At 43.1% G+C, this 27,026-nt stretch overlaps 4 protein-coding genes across 5 annotated transcripts in view; all 4 read right to left on the bottom strand.

The window, feature by feature from the left end:
• Positions 1-7,216, bottom strand: part of LOC4578014 (adenylate cyclase type 3) — a 42,702-nt gene extending 35,486 nt beyond the window's left edge. Inside the window, exon 1 of the mRNA XM_061655381.1 lies at positions 7,041-7,216. The gene's annotated coding sequence lies outside the window, so the exon portion shown is untranslated. The remainder of the gene's footprint in view (positions 1-7,040) is intronic.
• A 1,367-nt stretch (positions 7,217-8,583) lies between these two features.
• On the bottom strand, positions 8,584-16,332 carry LOC1271243 (alpha-tocopherol transfer protein-like). The gene is made up of 7 exons (XM_061661268.1): positions 15,599-16,332; positions 10,963-11,319; positions 10,584-10,786; positions 10,347-10,497; positions 10,122-10,269; positions 9,895-10,051; positions 8,584-9,810 (listed from the first exon to the last, which is right to left on the bottom strand). Exons 2-7 carry the CDS (start codon positions 11,069-11,071, stop codon positions 9,400-9,402), a joined length of 1,179 nt encoding a protein of 392 aa, XP_061517252.1. The 5' UTR covers positions 11,072-11,319; positions 15,599-16,332; the 3' UTR covers positions 8,584-9,399.
• A 141-nt stretch (positions 16,333-16,473) lies between these two features.
• Positions 16,474-17,636, bottom strand: LOC1271230 (uncharacterized). The gene is made up of 3 exons (XM_309982.4): positions 17,469-17,636; positions 16,899-17,396; positions 16,474-16,828 (listed from the first exon to the last, which is right to left on the bottom strand). The coding sequence occupies exons 1-3, from the start codon at positions 17,511-17,513 to the stop codon at positions 16,628-16,630; spliced, it is 744 nt and encodes a 247-aa protein (XP_309982.3). The 5' UTR covers positions 17,514-17,636; the 3' UTR covers positions 16,474-16,627.
• A 143-nt stretch (positions 17,637-17,779) lies between these two features.
• LOC1271257 (alpha-tocopherol transfer protein-like) lies at positions 17,780-26,675 on the bottom strand. Of its 2 annotated transcripts, none has more exons than XM_309981.4 (4): positions 26,135-26,675; positions 22,730-22,906; positions 18,715-18,830; positions 17,780-18,637 (listed from the first exon to the last, which is right to left on the bottom strand). In XM_309981.4, the coding sequence occupies exons 2-4, from the start codon at positions 22,881-22,883 to the stop codon at positions 17,906-17,908; spliced, it is 1,002 nt and encodes a 333-aa protein (XP_309981.4). In that variant the 5' UTR covers positions 22,884-22,906; positions 26,135-26,675; the 3' UTR covers positions 17,780-17,905. The 2 variants fall into 2 exon arrangements, with proteins under 2 accessions (XP_309981.4, XP_061517253.1); XM_061661269.1 differs by lacking the exon at positions 26,135-26,675 and adding an exon at positions 25,883-25,905.
• Positions 26,676-27,026: the final 351 nt, after the last annotated feature.

Genomic DNA, 27,026 nt, shown 5'->3' with positions numbered 1-27,026 from the left:
GGATAAAAATGTGCGTCACTGTGTGCAAATGTGTGTGTCTGTGTGTGTTAACAGATAACAAACTGGTTGCAGTTTGGAACAATTCCACGAGCCTTTTTGCAACCATTACTCAACGGTTTGTGGTTAATTTACGGGTAGCAGGCGGTCGTCGTACACTATCTATTTATAAACAAGTACACAAACACACATACACACACACATATACTTTCATAGATCTAATCATTACCTCTCCCTTGCCCCCTATGCGTTAAAAAGGGGGGAATTCCTTGTTTACACACGCCGCGCGCGAAAATAATCTATTGAGCTGCGGTGTATTGTTAATTATTTCCATCCCTTCTTGCCACTCGGCTCGGCTCGACTGTGCTCGTGCCTAGTGCCAAATGATGCTCCCTTTCAATCCCTCCCCCTTCTCCCTCCCCCCCCCCTCTCCCTCCCTGACGCCTGAATGCCCCGAGGGGTATCCGTACTGTTGCTGTTACCTTTCAATTATGCGCCGCTTTCGAGGTCGACATAAAATTTATGATTCTGGTTGCGGCCTCCACGCTCCATGTCCCCGATTTTCCCCCCGAGAACTCTATTTTTTCGGTTGCCAGTTGGTGGTGAGTTGAAAAGTGTCTGCAAAGTTTACAGTCAACATACAACACCGTACACAGCTGCCACGGCGGAGCACATCCTTGGCACAGCGTTGGCGCACTCGACCATTCAATTAGCTTAATATATTTCGTGTGCTTTGGCACAGCCGTTCATAAACCACTTCACTTGCCACCGCTGCCTTGGGCTTCCTTGGTAGGGCAGGCCGGCTTTGGCGTAAATCAATAGATGGAAAGCCTTTTTCTATACCTTTTCTTTTTTGGACGACCAAATACGAGGGCGGTTGGAAGGAAAACGAAGCGAAAGGTGGTGGAAGAAAAATGGTCGATTACATGGAAACTCAATTGTTGTGGCAGTTTATGTGCTTGTGTGCTTGTGTGTGTGTGTGGTACACATTCTCGAGGCCTTATGGACAAAAAATAATAACCATTGAAAGGTCAGCACTGTCAACAGCGTTCGGTTCGGTTGAGAATTCGCAGGCCCACATTCTCGGTCCCGCGGTTGGCTGTGGTCGAAAATGTGTGTCTGGCACGAAGGGGTTTTTTCCACTAAAAATACTTGACCTACGTTGCTGACACCCTAGCTTCCCTCTTTCACTGAGGGAAGTGCTAAATCGCATCCCAACGTTCTTGTACTTTCACTCCCGCACTCTGGACAATATTCACGGAAGGATTAGCCACGGTGAGAAGGTTTTTCTTTCATTCTTTTTCCACATTAAAGTGTTAGCATGGAAGGCATAGTTCCCATTCCTGACCGCAAGGAAACGGTGGTCACACAGAAAATATCCAACCCCGGGCACAGCATTCCAGCGCTGTACTGATCTTGAACCCAAACACACACAGGGAAGGTCACTTAATCATGCGCTAATGACGGTCAAGCTTCCGGCGTTTCGATTTGAAGATTGAGAGGATTTTTAAAAAATAACTGGCTGGAATTTTGACACACGATGAGGTTCAATTATGGGCCGGATTAAGATGACACACACCCAAGGAAGAGTGACACATTTTTGGCCCCGAACAAAAAAAGACCATCGGATGAATTATTCAGTGGCAGGAAATGAGGAAAAGATGTTACACCTCATCATCAAAGGTGAGTGATGTTTCCGTACCGTATTTTTGCTTGAAGCGTATGATTTTGGAGCTAGGTTCAACATCTAGACATTGGAATCTTGAAGTCAAGCCAAGTAGCAACAGCAACAGCGACAGCACAGGCCATCCATTGGGTCAAGTGTAAGTGGATATGATGGCAATCTTATTGCGCTCCATTTCCGCAGTAATGAAACGTAGAAGGAGTGGGAGAAAGAAAACCCATCTTCCTCCATTACCAGCTTGCCCCAGATCGGCTAACTATTTTGCTCTTCTTTCATTCCTCCCCCCCCCCTAAAATCCCACATGCATCACCATTCACATCTCGGCACAGCAGCACGATGATGCTTCCCTGGCTTCGGTGGAAAGCAATTAAGATGCTCCCTGGGCATGGAGCGGAGAGGGATGAATAAATGTGAGGTAGTGTCCCATTTCCAAGCCGGGTTTTCTGTTTCTGTTCGTGCAGCAGAATCTGGGTCTGGTATATTAGAACTCACAACGTTACGGACGAAACGGCTGTTAGGTTAGGAATCAGCTCAGCTCTCGGGGGTTAGTAAATGTTTGCTACGAAAATGAATGAATGGCTGGCGTTCGGAGGATCTGGATCTGTTTACCGAGCGGGAAAAACATCCGGTTCTGATGATGATTTGCAGCCCTTTTTTTGTTGCAGCCCTGATGGGACACTTGGGAATGAGAAAGTTACTGGCACAATATCACGAGCAAAAGCTGCGAGAATTACACTTTGAAACGTGCACACAGTAAAGCGAACCGTTACCTTAGCTGTAGTGTGCTTTAGAGTTCTTTTTTCATTAAACTGACGTGCTTGTTACCACTCCTCTATCTCCCTTCTAGGTAGCTTAAAAGCTCTCCTCCCCATCTTAAGCACCAGAGCGAAGATCTTCCGCTGCCGTTTCAGATTTACATTTGCATACTTTCGCATTTCGCAGAGCTGAGCAGAACTTTTGTGCCGCCGTTGTGCAGCTAAGGAAAGGTGGAAAATTAAATTTTATTCGCACTAACAACTGCTGCTGCTGCAGCTGCTGCAATCTGGGTCCCGATTTACTTCACGAGTAATGAAAGTGCCGTACCGGAAGTCGGAGCGACATTAGCGGGCGTAACTTCGTTTTGCACTCTCCCATTCCCCCTTTGGTGACGGGCGTCTCAATCTAGGCGAAGCCGAGGACAGCATGGATAGCAAAATTATATGCTAAACTACTGGCTTTCAGCAACTCAGACACACACACATACACCGATAGACCATAAACTTCTTATCAGTTTGTTTGTCCGGAGGAAAAAGTTTTGCTCGCTTCACTTCCTCTAATGGGGTCGGACGAATCACGGACGGTGAATTTATTGCTAACAAGATGGCAATCAAGACAAGAGCCATGCCATGGTTCGATTCACTGTGTCCCGGTCCGATCCGTTGCAGGGACCTTCTCCCCTCCCCTCCCCCTTTTTTGGATTCGGCTGGAGTTGTTTTCGAAGATAAATAAGGCGAATGGTTTCGATTGCTTGTGCTCTCTTTTTTTTTTTTGTTTCCTCTTCTCCCCAAAATGGATGTCTCCCCATTCTCGAGCAGGGATATGTGTATTCGGGTGCGCCATTAGGGCTTACTTGGATGCTTCACAGGCACGGACGTTTCGGTCGCTAATGTATGGGGTGTTTTTGGTATTGATTGAAATCAAACTTTCTTCGCCTTGTGCTTGTGTGAATTTAAGGAAGTTTTGTTTGGACTGCTTTGGGGTTGTTTGATGAAAGAGGTGGAGGAGCGTTTTGGAAGAGGTTTAATTTAGTTTATTTAAACAGAATTTCGTCTTCCAACACCATTAGTATGAAAAAGCTTTGAATTGTGCAGTTAATTAGGTGGCCTTTATGGATGTTTGCAGAATATCTTTTTGATGTGGTTTCTATTTATAATTGACCTTTTTTAATTAATTAAGACACTCATTTCTTTTTTAATTGAATTAAAACAACACAAATCACTCAATGAGTTACATCGTTCCATTGAAAGTTCCACACCGCCAGTAAGTGGGGGAAGTAAATAAAAAGGTAAAAGGAAAATTGCAAACACCCTCAACCCACTCAACGTCTCAATTAGAGATGATCTATTACGAACGGAATTTGATGCAAAATGTTTCCCATAAATCAAACCCACACAATCGCTCCACTCTCCTTCGCATTGCGCTTCACCATATGGCAGAGAGTGGAATGTGTAACAGACTGACGCAACTGTCGCTGGAGATGAATATTTTAGCAAGTTAAATAATTTTCTTTACACACACACACACACACACACACACACACACACACATACATTCGCGCATCACATAGACACACGCATACAGGCACGCTTGATTTGGTTGATCTCGGACCAAACTCCACTGCAAAAAGGAAAGCCATTTGTCTGTTGTATCGTTGGTTTCGTTGTCCGCCTGCCTTGCAATATCCTCCCTACGGGGCCACAAAAGTGCACGGAATTGTAATCGAACGAATGTGCGATGGATACATATTGACATACATTGACTTTCCGTCCTTGTGTGGATGCTATTCGGATCTGTCCTTGCAGCCTGTGAGCCTTTTTTTTGGCTTGCTTCCGTTGTTGTTGTTCCTTCCTGTATCAAATGGGAGAGTGGGGTTTTTTTGGTTGTTGGAAGGACTACAGATCGATACTACAGAGTTGGCGGTGGTTATTTCAGTGCGATATTGCAGAAACGTGCTCGGATGTACCATTCAAAGGCTCCAAGGATTTGTAGGGGGTGGGGGGTAAGCGGTTAGAGTGATAAAAAGGCCTCCAAAAATAGTGTATTTGCATCGGGTTAACAACGTCCACGCCGAGTGGTTGAATAGATTAAATAAACGCTGGATTATTTATGGCGAACGCAGGCGATGCAAAAAGGGAGAGAGAGGAGAAATTGAAAAAAACCCTCTCTTCGTGGTTGCTTTTTGGGTCATTTGAACACGAAATGGTATTTTTAGTTACCCGTATTGGTGACATGAAATTGGAGTTTGGTAGATAGCTGCCGATGTACACTTGGCTCAACGAAAGCTTTTTCGAGCTGTTTTATATGAGATTTCGGCACAGGTTTGATTAGTGTATTGAATAACAAAGCATTCCAATTCAAAGGTGCATGTAAAACATTCAATTTTCGTGAAGGTAACTAAACCAACACCACAAACTAAACTACTGAAGTTGATCGCTTATGCAGAATGTCGTCTTAAGCAATGATTCAAATTTCAATCAATTTTGAGCAGATCAATTCATCTCTTGCAAGTGTCTGATATCGAGCTTGCTATTTTCAGCCTCTTTTAGAAGTCTCCTGTGGACGAATATTATACCCCAAGACTCCATTCATCCTCTCTCTCTTTATGTCTCCGCCCCAAAGCTCCTCTCCGAAAAGCAACCAACTGTATTTCCATTTTACTGGCACTTAATAACATTGTAAACCTATTACGATAGCACCCGAAAATGTCCACCCACTGGCAGTCTGGTACACGCGTCTCTGTCTCCCTCCCCATCGCACTGTGTGATGAATATGACCATTCGTTTGCCACTCGAGGCATTTTAATGCGTTTTTCATGGAACCAGCACGTCGCCCGCAGCGCCCGTCGTGTAATCGGTCTCCGGTTCCGTGATGAAATGGCCCGATCGTCCGGTGACCGGGCCCGCCGGCAAGCTATAATTTGCCCGTTAATCGTGCCTGCCGGTTGTCAAGTGTCGGCCGAAAATAAAAGGAGGCAATGTCCCCAGCTGCCCTGAAGCGTGTAGAGCAGAATAGACTTTACTCTGAAAGCACGAGTCGAGCAAAAAGTTGTGCAGGGCTTCTTTAAGCCTGCTAATAGGGATAGATGTGGAGCCTGTATTTGAGGAGCTTTTTCGGGAGCGTTTTCCCAAGGCCTCCTTTTCATCTTGGACGCTTTTATTAGCATCATGCTCCTGCTGTGCCGCCTAGGAACAGGATCCAATGGGAAGCGGTGCGTTGCTGGCAGTCCTTTGAACCGTTCAACTACCTTTATCCAGTGTGGCATCAACCATGATTGGATCGATATTATCACCATTATCATCGATCTGTGTACAGGACCTTGGTAGCAGCACAGGCACCATCGAGTTTCATTACTTCCGACGTACAACGCAGCGTACCTCGTGGGGATCACTTTACATCATTACCTCTTTGCCATGGGTCCATAGGTGCCATAGGGTGAAAAGGACATTAAAAGGTTGTGCACCACAGAGTGCCGACGAGCCTTTGCTTAGAACTCCTCCAACCAAACACCAAGCAACAAAACCTACGGGCAGAACACTTGTGCGGTACGGTTTGTTTGCTTGTTTGCTCCCCCGTAACCCCCGGAGAAGGTAAACTCATACACACACACACGTACACACAAGTTGGGAGGTCACACAAGTAGCCTCCTCTCCCCTCCTGAGGTACTCAGCCACACTGGTTCTAGCCAAAACCGTTCGAAACGGAACGGAAAGTGAGCGATTCTAGGGCTTTGTGCCGAAAACTCCTTTACCAATGAACGAAACGAAAGTGCGCGCGAGTCTTCGCGGTTCGCTTGCCCGTGTGGGCTACAGAGCGCGAATTGATAAGAATCCGATTATGTAACGTAATTCCGTGGTTTGCTTTCTTTTTGGCGTCGCTTTCGCGAGCTTTCTCTTTGGCGCGGTGGTGTAAATCGAGACATGTAAATTACAACCTCACCAACGAACGAGCTGCTCGAGCCTCTTCTCCGTTCTGGCCCGCTTGGTATAGCTCCCTATTCCGCCCGAGTAAGAACGCTGGGCTGGGTGGAATACATTGGTTACCATCCCCACCCGGCGTAGGCTCGACGGCACGAAAGGGATATCCTCCACCATCCAAACAGCACCAACACTTGAGCAAACACAAACACACAGACACACACACACACGTACGCACTACGCCTTCCAGACACCCACACACAACCTAGGAGGGTGGGTTTTGGAAGGGTGGTGGCGACAGCATAAACTCCCGGGGCCCTGATAACGCACGCTCGCGTTGCCACTCGTTGTGAAACGGTTTTGCGTCTGGTCTGGTGTCGCCCGGTTTTGCTCCTCGTTTCGTTTTATTCGTTTCGTGCCCTAACTAACGGGGCCTTCTGCCCCGCTGGGGGTTAACTGATTGGCTGGGCTAGATCGGCACGCGGGTTTTTTTACGGCCCTTGTGCTGTGGCGAGCGGGCAGGCCGCCGTTTTGGGAAGCACCAGCATTGGAGAAATCAAAGCAAAAGCACCAAAGGGCACCAACAGCGACACCAAACGCTTCACACATACACACTCCTAGACACACTCGGCTGGCGGTGCAAACGGTGGCGACGGTGGCACAAAATGGAGGACGCAGACATTTACCCTTCCGTCCGCATGCAGACCAGGAGCACCACCACTAGCCTAGAAACGCACACATACACGCGCACAGACACACAGTATGGGGTGGGAGGCTCGGTGTTTGTGTGTGTGTGTTGCGAGCTGGTCACACAGCACCGGACACGGACACGTCCAAGGATGGCAAACTTTACTCACAGACTGAAGCAAGCGACCGTTTCACCACACCTGGATGCGAGCGAACCTTTCGTGTAAGAGAGCTAGCCCTGGCCAAGAGAGAGAGAGAGTGGTAAAGGTGTTTTTCCTTTTTGTGAGAGCGCGTTTTCCGCTTTTTCGCGTGCCTGTGTACTAAAGTCCGGTGTGAGTGACTAGTAAGAGCTGGTGAGCGAGCGGAGCTCGGATTTTTTGGTGGTGAGTTTTGAGAGAGCAAGCGAGAGAAGACGCAGACACATGGTCTCGGACGGTGTTCGGAGGATTCGTTTCTAGAATGTGGAGCAGTGTTGTTTGATAAATGACATTTAGTTGTTATCTTTGTTAGCTATGGGAGGAAAAAACTCCCATGAGTGAAGCATTTTTTGAATAATTTAAACTATTTTGTTGTTATTTTTCCAAAGTATTTTGTAAAAAACATATAAATCGTCAACAAAACGATACAAACAAAATTATGTTCAGTAAATTGCATACTGTAAGGCGTATTTATTCTCAAAACCTTCCTACACGTACACTTCGCCTAAATTTATGCAATTTTTCTTACAAATTTTCTTTCATTCTGCATTCTTAACAAATTGAAGAGTATTAGCAGCTATGAATAGAAAAATACAAAAACAAAAACAAATAAGATCCACCTCGTTACGTGGGTGGATAGGTACGCTTGGGCACATCATTGTATACAAACAACTTTCACTACTCAGCACATTCAGTCAGCGAAAAGTGCTCTCCCTGTGTGTGTTTGATTTATAGCAACGGATCTCCCCGTGCTGCCCAAGAGTGTTCGTTTGCTGAGAAATATTTAACCACTTTCTCCCTAGCGTCGCTCACCCATTAGAGGTTGATGAAAATGAGCACCTACTTAGATAGATTTCCCCACACAAATGGCACTCAAAAGTGGGAAACCACGGATGAGTTCTGTTGAGTGTTGGCAGGAAAGAAAGAACACTTCTATTGGGTTGTCGCATGAGTTCGGTTGCATAATAAATAAATCAAATAAAAGTTAGCGTTTTTGATGTTTGAGCGAAAATAGATTTTAATTGCTATTTGTGTTTGCTTCATTCAATTACGTGGCTAAACTTCAATCAACAATCGCTAGTGACATTAGAATTGGTTTATTATTTTTTTGTTTGATTTGATTCTATTCTCGCCATTTTTTAAATACTTCTCTATTGACGCAAAATGTGAATAGCAAACAGGGCGCTAGCTAAATATGGTAGCAATGATTTGCTCTTTTCTTTTCTGTCTAATTGTATTTCTGATTGTTTTTTGTGTAACATTTGAGTATCGTAACAACGGGGAACGGGGTTTCAGACGTATCGCTACGTTTGGTGTACGATTTTGTTTTGTAAGTTTGTTTGTATGTTTGTTTGTTTGTTTGTTTGTGCGTCATTTCCCTCTTGCCTCGCGCGCTATGTTGGAATAAGTTTTAGCAGTGGTGGCACTTAGACTAAATTGACTATCGTTGACGTACGTCACAAAGAAGTAAAAACTTAGCCAACAATACACTCACACTCTCCTTCACCTATCAATGTAGCTTTCGGCCAACATTGCAAACCACAGTTGGCCGACAGCTTGTCGTTTGCAATTTGCATTCCAAATTGCCATTGATTTAATTGAACTAAAAAGTGCTATGCCTTGAACTGACAAAAGACGGACCAACTTTTCTTCTCTCTTCTTTTTTCGCTTCACTTGTCTATGCCACTGGAAAAAATATATAATATTCATGTGACCCGTTCTAAATTGACTAAGGTTATCGTTAGACAAACCAGTTACGGTCGATTTCATGGTTTTTCTTCTCTCTCTCTCTCTCTCTCTCTCGCTCATTCGTAATTGTCTATCACGTGGAAAGCAAACAGTCTGCATAAAGCCCTTAATAGAGTTTTGATAAAATCAGCTTACATTTTCCTAATCAGCTCGTCAACCAAAAGCCAGTTCATTACCTTAATCAGGAGGAACTAATGATAAATTACAATTAAACCCTTTAATTAAATAAAATCTAAACATTAAATTGACTACACGATGCTTATCAGTGTCGCCTTCAGTTTGCGCATACTTAATACTTGCGATACGATGCTCGACAAGCCAAAACCTAACCCCCCCCCCGCTTTGTTTTTTGCAAGCTCGCTTCGCACTAAGCCACCTTGTACTTTAAAGTATGATACCTTCCTCCCTCCCTTTACTTTAGCTCTTCCACCTCCTTCTCCAAATCCGGCCCCGTCACCCCGGGGGCCATCCCGTCGTACCCGTTCTTCAGGAAAATCTCCTCAATGTTCTGTATCGAGCGTGCGTTCCGCTTCGGGCTCAGCACCCGCCGATCGTCCTCGTCGAACTCGCTGTCCTCCGTTTCCGTGTCGCCAAACTGTAGGCTGTCGATGCTTTCCGCATCACCATCGCCGCCGAGCTGGTAGCAGCTCTCCGACAGATGGTTGTACGTCTCCAGATCGATAAAGTACTGCTCGTTGTCCAGTATCGTCTGGCGCCATTCGGTGTTGTCGAACGGGCCCAGGTTGCCACCGTACTCAGCCGGCAGCAGATCCTTCGAAACGTACTTGTGCAGCGAGCTCAGCGAACTGCCGTGCAGGTGTATCTGCGGGACGGGAGAACAGAAGTGGTCAGCTTTTTTTGTTTTTGGAGAGCTTTTAAGCGCTCAGCGGATGAAAGGGATACTTACCCGCCGTCGGATCTTATCCTTCAGGAATGGTTTCAGCACGGCCAGTATTGCATCGAAGTAGAACGGTTCGTGCAGCACGTGGAATGCTTTGAAGCGCAGCGGAAACGCTTCCTGCACCACCTCGACCGTTTTCTTCGCCAGATGGGGTGAAAGATACCTGTGGATGTGTGTTGTGGAAAGAGAGTGAAAAGGTGGCACTTGAAATTGCTCCATTCGGTTGGGCTTACCTAGCGTGAGCAAATCCCAGTCCGGCCATGTCCAGCAGCACCACTAAGCCCCCGATTTGGGTTTCCGGGCTGCGGACAGCGTCCTCCAGCGCGAGCACATTGCTTCGAAACACATAATCTACCGGAATTTTGTACGGATCACATTTTTCTGGAGAAAAAAAAGGACAAACCAATGTAAGTGGCACACATTCACATTCACATCAGCAATTCGGGCAGTGGACGCACCGACACGAAACAGGTAGATCTGCCGGCCGTGCTCGTCCTTCTTCGGCAGCATCGTCTGTATTTGCATCTCGAGCATAAACTTCATCTCGGACGGTGGGGACACTTTGAAAATCTCCGGATACTCCTCCTTCATCTTGTAGTACTTTTGCATCTGTGGGAAAGGAGCAGAAAGCCCAACGAATTGAGATGCAAATCCTAGACCTGCCAGCTCCACTGCTGCCGCTTAAAACCACTTACCATTTTGAACGCTTTCTCGACGTCAAACTTTTTGGCGCGTAAAAATCGCAACAGAAACGAATCGTCCCGCCGGCAGCCAAGCGCACGCTGATGGTTCTCGTTGTAGATGTTGAGCTGCTGCCGCAGCTGCCGGATCTTCGTGTACGTCAGCTCGCCCCCCGTTTCGCCCAGCTCCTTGTCTGCCTTCTCGCGAAACTTGACATCTGTGTTTGGGGTAAGCAGAAACAAGGGGAATATCCCAGCAGCATCCCGGAACGGGGCAATTGACACAGCGATAGATTGAAATGGAAAAGGAGATAGAAAAAGCGTTATAAAACCCACAAACTCACAAGCACTGAAATGTGCAGCTAAGGCATGGTTGGATTGTTCGCAAGCTGACCTAGATTTTTGTTCATCTCGTACTCGAGCATTGCATTATTGTCGAGCGTCGCGGTTTTGCCGAAGATTTTCCGCGGGCTGTTCAACGGTGTGCTGTCGTTGCTGGACATTTTCTCTTCGCGTTGCTGTTGTTTTCAGTATTTTTTCTTCTTTTGCTGAGTAGTTATTTTCTCCGTTGCAGCTTTTTTTTCTACTCAAGCTGCATGAGGAAAAGCGGTGAGGAGAGTTGCTTCGGTGAACTTTTCCTTCTTTCGCTGGGGAATGCTATTGTCGGTGGAGCATTTGATGCAATTCCAATGCAATTATATTGTCGTTTGAAGGGCAAGGGAATAGCTCCGGAAAGTGAACTGGTTAATTGCTGTAAAGAAATGAGGAATGGAAAAGGAAGAGATAAATGAGGCCTAAATGAATGGGACTTTAATTTTAATTAAATTTTAATGAAATTTTAGCTATAAAACTTTAACAAATTATTATTATAATTATTGTAATTATTTTTATTGTTAGCATTATTATTATTATTGTTATTATTATTGTTATTATTATTATTATTATTATTATTATTATTATTATTATTATTATTATTATTATTATTATTATTTTTATTTTTATTTTTATTATTATTATTATTATTATTATTATTATTATTATTATTATTATTATTATTATTATTATTATTATTATTATTATTATTATTATTATTATTAATATTATTAATATTATTATTATGATTATGATTATTATTATTATTATTATTATTATTATTATTATTATTTTTATTATTATTATTATTATTATTATTAATTTTTATTATTATTATTATTATTATTATTATTATTATTATTATTATTATTAATATTATTATTATTATTATTATTATTATTATTATTTTTATTATTATTATTATTATTATTATTATTATTATTATTATTATTATTATAATTATTATTATTACTATTATTATTTTTATTTTTAAATTTAATTATTATATTTATTATTATTTTTCATTATTAAACTGTCATTATTTAAAATTGTTTGTAATATTTAATGAGTTTATCATTTTATTGTAATTTACTGTCGATTCCAACTCAGAGACAAAGAAAACCAAATCCTTTCCAGATTCAACATTTAATTTATCTCACAAATTAGAATGAAAACGTTTATAGTCAACATTCTTTCATAATATCGGACTTTTTCGTTGTATGTTGGCTTTGTGATTGTTAATCAAATACTTTCCATGACTTTAAATATTTCTTTACTTATTGGGAAACATAATATGAAACTATCATTCCCTTGATTGGCTTCCAGCAGCTCAACCAAATGATGCCGAACGGAACAAACCCGTGCTCGCTGCAGGTGTACTTTTCCCTTTCAAGTGTGTATTTTTATTTTTACTCACACCGGTTTGATCGTTTTCTGACGACCAAAAAACGCACTCTACCTTACAAAGAACCCTTCTCTCTCTTCCTCCCTTTCAACACGGCTAAAAAATGGATAAACATACAAAGCGTATGTTTATTTTCCTAGATCTATCCCGTAGCTAATGTGCAATCGATACACTTCTTCACTCGCCTACCGAAGATGGATTGGGTCGTTTTTTGGAGGTGATTCGATAGAAAATGCTGATCGTGCCGATTTCGTACCCATCATTTGCATTCTTATCGCCCGTTTACCTCCGCTCATTGCTCTCTCTCTCTCGTTTGAATTGAATTCATACAACAGCATGATGTACGACGCCGTTTAAGTGATTCATAAATTCACGGCCGACCATTGACGGGGCCGACCAAAGCAAAGAAAAAACAGATTCTGCCAAACGACCGCTTTTTGCACACACTTGAGAGAACCGCGTGTGAACGAACTCAGCTGCAAAGGGAGGTTTGAGATGGAGGTTGAGGTATGAGAAGGAGAGCAAAAGATGCCGCCGAACCTGTGGCAAACAACGGCTAGGCTGCTTGGTGGACCGTACGGACCAACCTTTCCGCCGTATCAAGAGCACCTTTGAGAATCGGCCCAAAGACGATAGAGCAGCTTATTTTTAGCAGAAACAACTACGCCCGATTCTTTCGCCACCTGAACACGCCGCACGTTGTTTCTGCTTCTCACCATAAGCCTCGTCCCTTCAGAGATTGCGAAACGAACCATAGCGAAACGAATCGGCTAGAAAGGAAAGAGAATCCACTAGGCAATGCATTTCAAGTGCATCTTGCAGAGTGTTGAAACAAGTGTCCCTGCTCATATAAATGCGCATATGTCTTGCTGCTTCAGGTAGGGAATCTACCATCACACAAGCTTCACACTTTATGATGGCGCTAACAGCATCTGACACGGTATGAAAAGCATACGGCCGAAGCGTTCGAAAGGGACGCCAAACGAGATTTTAATCTGTTGGCATACCGATTAGTACGGTATGTTGTTTAAATATTATATTCTTTTCGCTTCATTCGCTTCTTGAACGTTCGCCCCGAAAAGCGTGACAAATGCTTGTTAAAATTAGACCATCATAGCGTAATGCTGTTCGTGCAGAGTGTGCGTGTACACACATTTTTTCTCAGAATCGATAGGTAGGTGTCACCGTCACGGCACACAATTAGTGTAGCTCATCGTGCGGTATTGTTTATTGAGTCTTGAAGTGGTTATGTCTTGGCATGTGGTGGTGTAAGGTTGAGTTGTGTTTCAATAGACATCGGAGTGCGCTGCCGTTCGTTAACAATAAGGAGTTGAAATTGGATGTTGCATTTACTTCCACAGGTTCAGAACATGGGAGTGCCTCAGTATATCATCAAAATGTTTTTTTTTGCATATAGTTTAAAATACACAAAGCTTTAACTTTATTAAAAGAACAAGCGATGTTTTAATAGTAATTAATGGTAACGATTACAATTTCAGCTGATTCTAAATTCAGTGAATAAATAGAATATATAATAGTAAAGCAAAATAGTTTTGATTTTTTTGCCTTTTTTGACAATTAGTTTTTGGCTTTTTCTTGGCTGTTCATGGGATGGCTACACTTTCAACTCTTCTAAAAAAATGTTAAATATTTTTGATATTCTTAACGGCATTTTAGAAGGAAAAGTAGTAAGTAGCTTGACCTTTTTTAGTCTTTTTTAAGTTAATTTGTTTGTTTCGCGACACAATGAACAGTTTAACTATTTTATGTTATTAATTATCTAGATTTAAGCATTAAACAATCAAGACTTTAACAATAAATTTATTTCGATTGAGTCTTCTTTTAATTTTTACTTTCAATAGAATCGAAAAAAGAAAGTCAAAGTAAATCTAATGAAGCATACCAAAACACGTTTTGCATACATTTAGGCGCTGTTTTCTCTGAATCAGTAAAATGATTGAATTTCACTCCTAATAATCTAAAATTAGTTTGATGGAGCAAGATTTTTTAATTAAAAGAGTGCTTAAACCACTCACATGTTTGATTTCATTTTGATCCATAATGTACTTCCTATAGGCGTCCATTTGCACAATCTCATTCATCCGCCCAGCCAACCACTAATTGATAATCGTGTACACCACAGTGATCCTCTCTTCGAAGCGGAACAACTGCACCGAAACATCTCAAATGATTGTATCAACCCGGTCATCAGCAAACCAGTCAATCAGCTGCCATCCAGAACGGGCGTCCCAAAACGCACTGCCATATCGAACGGACGAGAAGGACCCGGTTCCTATTTCAACACATCAACAGCATTTCACGCAGTCGTGATGGCTATTTTGCAATGCAAATCATCGTCTGCTTCAGATCCTGGTCACTTGGCCCTTCGAAACCCCGGTATCCCCGATGTTCCTGTTGCACCGGGAAAGCTCCCTTCCCCCCCAACCCCCTTTTTTGGTAATTGCAGCTGGTCACGCGAACGTTTCACAAAATTACCCAATTTTCAATCGTTTCTGTGTGTGCCCTAATGCCAGGCAGCAAACCCTTACAAAAGGCCAACTGCATGTCACGCCAAAGACAATGTGGCGCCAAAAAGTGCTCGGTTCATGTTAAGGACACTACCACCGTGTTGAGAAGCCTTTCGGTCGTTCGGATCCACAGTGCTGTGCTTGCGTTCGGTTTGCGTCATCACATTCCCACTCTACGCGGACCGGGATGTTGCTGTACGCGGTCTCCTTGCACGCGTAGCCCTGTGATGTGTGAGGAGCAAGGAAAATGTGTGTGTGTGTGTGCTTGGGGGAAGATTCGGGGTTCCGCGTGTAGGACGAGAGCGTGATCTCAAAGCGCATACTCCATGGAGTATCGATACAACACGCTACGCGGACGGGGCGGTACACGGTTGATTGTGTGAGAGACGTTAATGTGTTTTGTCGCCGCTGCTCTGCCGATACGCAATGCATACGAAATTGAGCAATCGAAGTAGAGTTTGTGGGAATATTACTACATTAAATGTAATGTTACACCGTTATATGAGAAATAGTGTAATCTTCTTAAAAACACATTTAAAAGGAATCAAGATAAAGCATGTCCCAACCGGCGTGAAAATCCGACACATCTTGCATGTAATGGCGCTTGTCTTGCTCGATTTTTTTTTATTTCTTCTATCCTTCTCTGTCGATTCTCGTATAAAAAAACAACCTCACTGTTGTTGACACCTTACCCATCCTCGAACATGACCGTACCCTTCACTTACCAGCAAGCTGCCGCGGGGATATGTAGAACCGTGGCTTGAAGAATGGCGAATTAATTAAAATATCACATCCAATTACACACAGACACAGCGGCCGCAGCGAAGAGCGTTCGGGGACGTTTTTTCTTCGTGTTGGTTGCGAAATTTTGAATGCACTTTTACACGGGCTTCGTACACGTTTGCAGTGCAGAATGTGTTGTAATGACACTACACTGAAGGAAAAACGGACGGGGGAAGAGATTCGTTTCCACTTTTTTGCCTATTAGAACGCACGAAACAGAGGGTGCTGAGTGGAGGACGACCAAACACACGTTCTTTTCTTTAGAACCACTGGCTGTTTAGATGCTCGTAAGTGAATACAGCATTTCCACAAACCGGGATGACACAAACAAGGTTCATAGCATGACAATTTGCAGCAAAAAACCTCGAATTCTACAAACACATTCCACTACACTTATGAGCAATGTGCAAGGATTTTCCTATTACACCGCTTTTTCCTTTCCTTCACAACCACAAACACACACACACCTGCACGGACAACGTTCCGAGGGGTGTTGCTTCACGCTTTTCCACGCGATACTATCCCGTGCGGTTTCTCAATACGTACTGACGCGCGCGCCGAAACTCCGGAGCGTTTGGTCGAGAGCGACAAAACAGGGCGCGACCTTTCGATCCATACACACAAGCTCTCTCTCTCTCTCGTTCTCTTTTCATTTCAAAGAGATTCTCAATTCTCCTCTCACGAAAAGAAAATTAGCTCACGGCGTGGAAAACAGATGTTTTCCCCATCCCTCACCCCAAAATCCCGGTTCCCGATTGTTGCCGCAGCAGCAGCTGTCACCAATACGAGAGAGTAATAGGCGCCCTTGACATATGTCTTCTTCTACCTTTGTACTCTTGTAAATCGTACTGTATATGTATGTATTGCATGGCACACTACGACAAATGTTTCACTGATCAACTTTGGCTCGGGCTTAATCGTACTTAGAGAAGGAACGCTTATACGGTACTGCTGCAACGTGCTGCAAGGCCTCAGTTGCCGCTCTGACTCGCATCCAAGCAGCCGACGACCTGGGCCAACATGTCGTTAAACTCGCCCACCGCACCCTGTACCGCCACCGCCAGACACTGCTCGGTGTCTTTCGCCAGCGCGGACACTTCGCGGGACGTGTGGCCGATGAGTCCGGCCGCATCCTTCACGATGTCCTCCACAATGCTAACCGCGACGGGGGCCTATTGGTGATGGAGAAGATCTGTTAGAATCTCTTCTCCAAAAACTCATCCCACACTCAAAAATACTCACATTCTGCAGCGCACAGTTAATCTGATCCCCGATCCAGGAGTTGTCCTGCAGACACTTCTGCCCAATCGCCACAATTTGCTTCACCTTTTCCGCACCATCTTGAATGTGCTGCTCAATGTTTTCCTGTATCTTACGCACACGGTCCAACGTTTGCTTGCCACACTGTCCCGCCTTACCGCGGGCACCTTGCACAATGTCCCTAATGTTCTGCGGGACCGACTCGAAGCACGGCGACACGCTGGAGCTAAGCTCGTTCAGTGCACCATCGTAACGTTCGATTTCCTTCAGCACCTTCTCGTTGTACAGCTGCTCCAGATCCTGGATGGCGTCTTCGACCGAAGCGATCTGTTTGCCGGCGTTCTGCTCCAGCGAGGAAAGACTTGCGAGTGCCTCCTTTGCAATGCCGTCGAGCAGATGGGTGAACTCGGCAAAGAATAGGGCTCGTGTGTCCGCGGAAGGGACTTTTTTCGCTGGCACTGCTACCGGGCCAGCTTGGAGCTTAAGAGATGGGATGGGAAGGTACTTCTATGTAGATACAAATCTTGATATTCGTAGTTCGCTGGGACTTACCTGCCCAAGGCAAACCGCTAGCACTCCTATCAGAAGCAGTTTCATCGTTTGGATGTACGCAAAAACCTACCAAGTGTGCAAGCCATTTCGCTTTTATAATAAGCTTTATTTACTTTAAAACACCACTTCAACATGTCATCGCACTACTTGAGAAGTTGTGGTCAAGGTATGGTATCTTTGTTCGATATGACGAAGTCTTTTTTATCAGCTCGCTATCTTGACCGTGCAAAACAGCCTGCGTGAAGGGGAATTTCTCATCCGCACACTCATTACCGGAGCGTGTGTTTTGATAAGCGCCAACATGACTTCCATTAAAATCACTTCCAATTTTCCCATGGGCACTTTATTTGCTATCTGTTTGTTTTTTTTTTGTAAAAGAAAAAAGGCTCTACATCTAACAACCTTATCACTAATTGCTACGGTATATCACTTAGATTTTACTCCTCGACAGTGCACCCCGCCAGTGACTTTTTCTTTTCCGTCTCTCTGTGCTTTCCCTTCGCTTTACCTCCCTTGCCCTTGGGGACAATCGGTGCCGTAGCAGCAGTCGCGCCAGGAGCGGACCCATCCCGCACACCGTACGTCAGTAATCGATCGAAATCGTTCGCACGATCCAGCACCTGGCCGTGGATGGTTTGAAAGTCGAACGTTTTCCCCGCGGTGCCACCGTACTCTGCCGGCAGTATGTCCGCCGGAATGTACTCGTGCAGCGACGCCCAGTTGGAGTAGTGGAAGCGTACCTGGTCCTTAATTTTCTTGCTCAGCATGGGGTACAGGATGGCGATCGCTGCATTCATAAACACCGAAGAGTTGACCACGTGAAATTCGATGTTCTTGAGCGGTAACAGATCCGTCTTGGCCGAACCGATGCGTATGTTTTGTGGCGTTAGAAACCGAAAGCTTTTAAGCGAGTAGCCGCTCATATCGATCAGGCACGTGACGCCACTCTCGAGCGTCTCGAGCTCGTTCAGCATCAGCTCGAACCAGATATCGTCCAGATTGGCCAGATCGGTCACGGCCATGCTGGAGAAGTCGATCGCCCCGAGGCGGGTGATAAAGACGCGCCGGCCTCGCCGGTCGCGCCGGTCCAGCGCGAACTTTACATTTCGATTCAGCAGCTCGCTGTAGGTGGCGATCGGTTTGTGGAAGAACCATTCCGGATTCGCTTCCTGGTTTTTTTTTAAATAGAAGCAGGGGGCGTTAGTGAGTCATAAGGCACATCCGAGCAACTGTAGCTGTAACTCACCTTCAGCTTGATCAGTTTCACGATGCGCCCAAACGCTTCCTGTACGTCCCAGTCGCAGCAGTACAGAAATCGGCACAGAAACAGTTCGTCGCTTCTACGCTCGCAGTCATCGTAGTCTAGGAAGGAAAGAATCGAACGAAAGAGAGCAAAAGAAAACACGTTAAAACGAATCTGATTAGCAGCGGTTATAAGAGCGGTTTTAGAGCAGATAAAACCGGTTGGATAAAGAAGATTAGTTGCGTGTTTTGTGGTGCGTTCGTTTTCTGTTGTACGTGCGGTTCGATGAACAGCGTGTGGTGATCGATGGAGCAGCTTAAGCGCACCGTACACGAGAGATATTTGAAGCCATTTGTATCGAGAGTTTCTCTTTCATTTGAACACCTTTTGACGGTTTGTAATAGTGTAATCGAAGGAGGCTTTTATTTTCTTGTTCAAATTATTCGTTAAACTAAATGAAAAACTCAAAGGTATTGATAAAGAAAACTTAATATTTTCTCGGTTGTGAGCTTTATGCTATCGTAATATTCTTAAATAAAATAATAAATAATAATAATAATAATAATAATAATAATAATAATAATAATAATAATAATAATAATAATAATAATAAAAACAATAAAATAAAATTATAATAGTCCAACAGCCCTTGCTTGATTATTCTTAATTTACTTTCTTTTTTAGGGCAAGATAGAAAAGCGTTTATCACTGTTGTTATTTATACTCTTTTAAGTAAATTATAAAGTATTATTTTACCTAGCAAAAGTAATTCATTACTTTTTAGAGTATTTTGTTTCGAAGATTATGAAACTGAAAACATTGTGCACGTTTTTTATCCATTTCATATGGATTATTATGTTTATTATAATGTTTTTTTACTGTTATATTTAAATGTAATAACATTATAGAATTTGTAATGTAAGTATGAAGTTCTAGAGAAACACCTTTTAAAAAGAGAAAATGAAACGCTGTTAAAAAGCAGCAAAACACAAAGCATAGAACAGCATGGAAGGAATTTATGGAAATAAGTTCTATCTAGCGCTTAAACCGGTGGAAAGTAAAAGCAACCAACCAAACAAGTTTTTCAATGCCATCGCATTACAAATTCACGATAGCAAAATCATTAGCTGAAACTAAGTGTGTGTGTGTGCTCGGATGCATTCTCGCTCAAAAGCAAATACGAATCCGTATACGTATCGTCGTTTACACCCTATCTGACTAATCGTCAAAGCTACTAGTTCCTCGTTGATGTCAAGTGGGCCCTCGTACCCCCACATTTGTAGATCCACTTGTGAACGACGCTCTCCCGCGCACATAAATAAACCACCACTCGTGAACGATCCACTGAGTGCGTCCATGACAGTGACCGCGGGTGAGCGAACGAGCGACAGCGAACGAAGCATACCTGCCATGCTTCCATGGCATGCAAGAAGGTCGCAGTTGGAGGTGGGGTTTTTTTGCTTGCTTTTCTTCGTCTGCAGTTTAATCGGTATTGCAGCCAAAACGGGACGGAACGGCACATGAGGCCTTATTGAGAGACGCGGCCTCACATGCCGTGCTCGTGCTTACGATTGACTTATTAACTAATAGTTTGCAACCGATTGGCAGATGATCACGTTGGTGCTAACTGGGCTGATTGAATGGCGTCCGGTGGCCATCATTTAATGGAACGCTGATAATAAGCAGCTCGTTTACGAAAGCCTGTTGTTTATTGCGATAAAAAAAAAGATTGGTGTGTGAATTAACTTCCTCACATTCGAGCCCATTCATTATTAGCGATCTTACATCATTAGCTGTTTGGTCCGTTGACAATGTCTGGCTCCAAACAATCTTAGACACACAGCCACACACAAAAAATGAAATTTGAAAAAGGTACATACAGCTTTCACTGGCAGAGAAATGCATTCGATGCAGCTTAATTGCAGCGTGCACTTTCGCTTTCGTGTCTTGCCAACCGGCGAAACAAAAGGGTAGTCGCTGCAAGCTTTTTCTCTATTGCCGGTGCAATCAAAAGTGCATTCAGTGCAGCATAATTGTGACGAGCGTGTCCGTGTACTTCCGTGCAATTGTATTGTTTGATGATCTTTGCTGCGATGCTGCTTGCAACACCATTTACAGGGGTTGCCATTGTTTTATAGCTGTTTATCAATTGATTTAATTGTGTTTTTTACTTTTTTTTATCTTTTTTTACATGATAAAAATACAATTGAATAAAAATATTTGTATCCTTTTAACAATTTATTGCATTAGTCAAAATTGTATTTAGGGTAAATGTACCAATAGTGGTGCAATTTGTAGTGGTACCGATGTGTTTTAATGGATTTAAAGTGTCAGAAAGGACATTTTCTGAATATTTTAACACATAGCAATTGTAATATGTTTTATCTTCGCAATCACAACCATTTTTACCATGAAATACATCAAATTTTCAAAAAAATACAAATTTTTGTGACTGCTTCGTTGTACCTATAATGGTGGTATGGTTCCTATAGTCGTCTTATTGTGTTCCTATAGTGGTGGTAAACAAAGATGCATCAAAAACGGTGTATAATATCAATGAAACTTAGTTTAAAAGCTGTTTTCGTATGAATAGCAAAGATTACTGCCATAATATTGGTTTCTTCCGTAATTTGATCGTAAAAAAATGTATAAATTTGATCGATGAAACTATTGACTAAAGTACTGCATCACACCTGTCATCAACCTACACCCGGAAGAGTGTGCTTGATTTGAAGTCAATTTTTCATTCAGCCATATAAGCGAATTTTGGCCTGTTTTTGGTAAATTTCCTTCATAAAACTCATTTCTGTTGCTTATTTTAGTGAGAACAGTACGACATGTCGAAAATATCCTCGAATAAACAGAAAACGACCTGTTTTTATTGATTTTATAACTATAACCACTATAGGAACATGCCTGTTTTGTGTACCTATAATGGCACTATGATGAAAAACACTTAAAAATGCATAAATATGGTCAAAAGGCAAATAATTTTAGTAGAACAATAACATTTCATAACAGTTATGTTGAAAAACTAGTAATTGCGTGGTTATATGGTCATTTAGAACGTTAACAGAAATATGAGTTTCGTTATGAAATCCTAAGGATTTTGGAAAAATGTTGACACATTTCACAAAATAATGGATTTTTCGGTCGCTAAGTAACGGAATGGCCCCATTTAACTTTTAAACCCTTTGTAAAAGGCTAAAGAATATTTCACACTAACGTAAATAACGTAATTACTTGTAATTTGCCGTATGAACCGCTTTTTAGTGCAATACCACCACTATTGGTACTACCACCACTATAGGTACATTTACCCTATAGTTTTTTTTTTCAAAAACTGATTGTGACATTCAAAAGAATTTTAAAAATTGTCAACAAATCTTGTGACAAATTCAACTATGTTTGCAAAACACTCCAAAATCCTTGGAAACTCTGTATCTTTTTACAAACAAATGCTTCTTAAGATTACTCTGAAACTTACGCAAACCTACTTAAAAGTCACTCAAAGAGTGTAAAAGAATGGAAAATTTTCAATCGACCAGTCCAATGATCAATCTCCGCTTGCCCTCGGCCCGAAGTTTCTCATGCCGCGATCGTTCCGCCTTTCAGCTGGCAGCTCCATTTGTGATCGACATTAAATATGCAGCGGCGTTGATAAATATGCTGATGCGTTAGTCTGTGTGTGTGTGTGTGTGTTTGTAGATGGATGGCGGTTTCAGTGTCTGATTCCACTCTCTGCGCGCTTCGACCCCTTGATGGGTCGCCCATCTGCAGAAGTGCTTGATCGCGATCTTGCTGGACACTAATGAATAAAACCACGCACGCATCGAACGGCCGAACGGTCTATCCCTCAACACTCCTCAAAAGAGCTTTTTCGTGTCTTGCCCTTCTTTTCTAACACACGCACACACATACGCACGATCGCCTCAACCTTCAATGTCACCGCACCAGCCTAAGAGGTCGATTTCGTGCGCCCACCACCATCACCTACCTACCACAAGCGACCACTTACTTTGTATCAGCTTGCGCAGTTCGTTGATCTTCCTCACGCGTTCGGGCTGATCGGCGAAAAGGGTCACTGGGGCGTCACCGGCCCTGGTGACATCTTCCGTCTGGTCCTTGCGTGCGTTTGGCGCTTTTTTCGCTACCGCCTTTATTTCCGGCATGACGGTGAGCACACTGGTGAGGTCTGTAAACAAATCGAAGCGGAAGTAGGAGGGTTATTGTTGTTGTTGTTGTTGTAATGATTCAACATTCCAAACACGATCGCATTACGATGTTTTCGATATTGATAGCGTCCTGGTACGGGGGTTGCGCTAATCTTACAAAATTCAACACACGTGGCGCTTGCGTGCCAGAATGGACAACAAAACGATAATTCTTGGGACGGCGATTGAACTGGTAGCACATTAATATATAACTAGCCGAAGGTGATAAGCCGGTTGATGTGAAGGTTAATTACAAAAACAAGCGTTTGGAGCGCCCGGAACGGAAGCGTGGTGCGCCGTTAACAAGGTGCGTAGCAGGTTTGTTTGTTGTTCTGGCTGGCCCGTACTGGTTGGTGTGCTGGGTGATCGATGCTGCGACGAATTGACATAAAAAAAAACCCGAAAGAAACCCCGCTCTCGACAATGGGAAGAAGGTTGTTGTTCGCTTTTTTTTTAGTAACCATGCTGCCGGAGATTGATGAGGTTTTTTTGGAGGGGAAAGGGAGCTTTAGTTCAGTGGAACGGTTGAAATTAGATCAATGTTAAAATTGAAATGCTAAGAAGACTGGCGTGGTATTATACAACAGGAAAGCAAAGGCCGACAACCTCCTTTCGCTTTCTGTGTTCAAGCATAGCTTTAAGAATGAAAAAAAAGCTCATATTGAGGTCATTCAAGTGGTATATTGTGGTACATTATTGTAGGAAGAATCAATGGTATTATTGTAAAAGTGAGTTCTTTTATAGGCAACCGTTTAAATTCGTTCTAAAAATTTAACTAAGCGACGAACCCACAGAATGACCAACGAATCTAGTGCGTCTTTTTATATGGGTTTACAGAGGTTCTCAATGGGACACTTCCTTGACTCTTGACTCTTACAGGGTTTTCCACGTTTTATTGGTCAATTCCCATGATTTTTTGGTGCTTTCCCACGAGTTTTTGGTCGTATCCCAAAGATTGTTGGTTCGTTCCCATAATTTATTGGTATTTTCAGATTGGATATCAATACAATTGGACCAAAAAATGCTGGGAAACGACCAAAAAATCGTGGGAACGCACCAAAAAAATATGGGAACCCACCAAAAATTGATGGGAACCAACCAATAAATCGTGGGAAACCCTGTAAAGTTGACTATATTCTATGAGATTTAAATCCATGGCACTCTTGTTGGACTACAGTCTTTCCCCGAGTTACGCGAATAATGCGTTCCGGAGACATTCGCGTAACTCGGATTTTCGCGTAAGTCGAATATCACATGTTACAGCAAAAATATACTTTATTTATCATAATTTTTGATTGAATTTAGTTCATTTATGTAATTTAATACTTATTTGATGCAATTGGTGTAGAAAATTTGGTTATTTATCGGTAATTATTTTTCATTTGACAATTGATGGAGAAAATTGTACTGATTTGACGTCTGAACTGTCAAAAATAAAAATTCGCGTAACTCGAATTCGCGTAACTCGAGTGTCGCGTAACTCGGGGAAAGACTGTACCTGATTGGTAATTCTGATTAGATTTGTCCAAAAAGGGTGCTGTAGAATCCAATTCGCATTGCATCACAATTCATTTTCGGACAAGAAAGAGTCAAGAAAGTCTCCCACAACTAAGAGAATCTATGAAAACCCCTTGTATTGCAACTAATTATACTATGCACTTAACACATTTGTCTTGCTATTAGGATGCGCTTCTATCAATACAACCATTTACCAATGTCTCTCCCATAAGTTTTGTTCTTTACAACATCTCTCACTTCCATTTACATGTCGGCATGCACAATCAAGCAGACCATATAATCGTACACATTGTAACACGATTTATAAAGGGGTTATACTTTTCACGTTGCAGTGCTAATAAAACATCACACCCCGAAAGTGTCATTAAATAAACGCCTGTTGTCATTCTGTTCTGTTCGGTACAACAGTTGAACGGTGCTGTAAAGTTCAATGTGCTGCCGCGCTGTTTTGAAAACGAATTGCAAAACATTCAATTTACACCCTCACCGGGTGGGGGGAACAACACTAAGTTCTCTTCTTTCATTGGCATCTTGTGCTGCTGCACCTTTTCTACACGAATCGAACCAACGGTGTAATAAAATAGTCTAAAAGCCACTTAATAGTACGTTGCGACAAAGCTGCATTTATGGTGTGCCAGTCTTCTAATTTTTTGTTCATATATCGCGTAGACAAACGACATTTGCCCCGGCACAATACAATCTGATTTTTGGTATGCTTTACGTACGAGCTGTCTGGTACAACCTTGCCCTACCAACAAAGCGTCACACGGAGAGCAAGCTTTTGGGAGAGCTTTCGTGAATTTGTAATATTTATTCCCGCTCCACCCCCTTGGTGTAGTGGGGCGCTCCACTCGCCCAATGTGCAAATCTCCCAAATGGATTGAAAATTGAAACGACAGCGAAAGTTGTACTAGCACTGCATAGCAATGGAGCGGGCTTACTGCAAGGTCAGCAGGCACAAGCGGGTTGGGAATGGGTTCGCCCGGCACTTGGCGCACATAATTTGATTTACAATCTCTAGGCACTTTGCACATGAAATTGTCGACGACTGTGGTCGAATGGTGAGTAGTGAGCCACTACGTCCACGACCTGCTTGGAAAGCATTAATTCGTGGCTTTCTTACTAAGCATATAGAGCTGCTAGTTGGGAGGGAGTTTGTGATGGTTGAGAAAAAAGGGATCATAAAAAGAAGACACCATTTGAAGGGTAATTTAATTGGGCAAAATGAAGGAATGCGTTTGTGTTACACTCGGGTCAATCTATGCTTCTGAGGGGTTTCAACCTTCACGTACGACACAGTTTCAAGCGACATGTTTCAGCGTTCTCATACACCTCTACAAATGAAACACGATCTTTAATCCACCAGACATGATCGGTTGTTATTTGAGCCCGGTTTTGCAAATCATCTTCTTGTGAAACATATATACATACATACATACACAAACGCAAGTCTTTAGGCCTTCACCACTGCTTTGAAATACGGAACTATTCATTAGCGAATAAAGGTCACAAGGTTTACAGCATACATTAACACAAACACTCGCTTTACCCCAACGCTACATAACCGTGCACACTCCAGCACAGTCGTGACCTAAACGCCATCGTAAAAGTCTATCCTCGTTGCATAATTTTCTACTCATTAACGGATGTGCCCGACCGCTTCACTTGGGACTCCCTTTACAATGGATTACCACCAAAACTCCTCCCAAAAACAGCAATGGCACTTTTGTGTTTGAAACCGGCACCAAATATGCACTGCAACCAGCAGCACACAGGATCACTTTTTACGGGATATCCCTTTTACGGTGGATTTTGTTTGTTTGTTGCTTTTGCTGGAAGTTTTGCAACTTTCGATTGACACACATCCGTCGACTTTCCAGTCCGACCCGCCTGTAAACAGTAAACACTGAAACCACTGAATATTTCCAAGGCCAACACACACAAACACACACAAAACAGTATTCGAATCCGATAAGCCACCGTTGCAGCGGGCAAAGGCGAGACGAGAGACTTCAATGCAACCGATAGCGATGAACCCTTTCGAGAAAATCGAATTCGATGCAACCCTAAACTCAAAGCACACACATACACAAACACACACGCACACTTACCGGTCTTTACAGTTTTGTTGCAGGCACACACACACGCTCCGAACAAAAAACAACACTTTGATACCGTCGGCACTTGATACCGCACTCGTGGACGGACGCGTTTCGAATGTGAGCTGCCGCCACGCGTCCGGAAGGTTTTATTCCACAACGCGGGAAGCGAACGCGCGCGCGCGCGCTCACCCGCTCGCAACCCGAGCGCTTGCTGACGCTTGCACCAGCAGCAGCACACATTTGTGATCGGGTGCTGTTTTTGTTTTTTTTTTCCTTCTCTTGGGTTGATCGATTTTGGTGTTTTCGGCAAGTGTAGGGCGCTTGGAAAGGAAGTGCTTTTCGTTGCACTTTGTTACTCAATTTGAAGCTTCTAAATTCTGGGAATTGCGTGTGTGTGTGTATGTAGGGGAACGTTGTGTTTTTCGGTCACTGAATTGGTTCTGTTTTCTGACCGAGATGGCACTTTTTAGCTTCAATTTCT

Source organism: Anopheles gambiae, chromosome 3 (assembly GCF_943734735.2).
Source record: "Anopheles gambiae chromosome 3, idAnoGambNW_F1_1, whole genome shotgun sequence".
Classification (NCBI taxonomy): domain Eukaryota; kingdom Metazoa; phylum Arthropoda; class Insecta; order Diptera; family Culicidae; genus Anopheles; species Anopheles gambiae.
The sequence above is the reverse complement of the archived record's forward strand: the minus strand, read 5'-3'. Positions and strand labels throughout refer to the sequence as shown.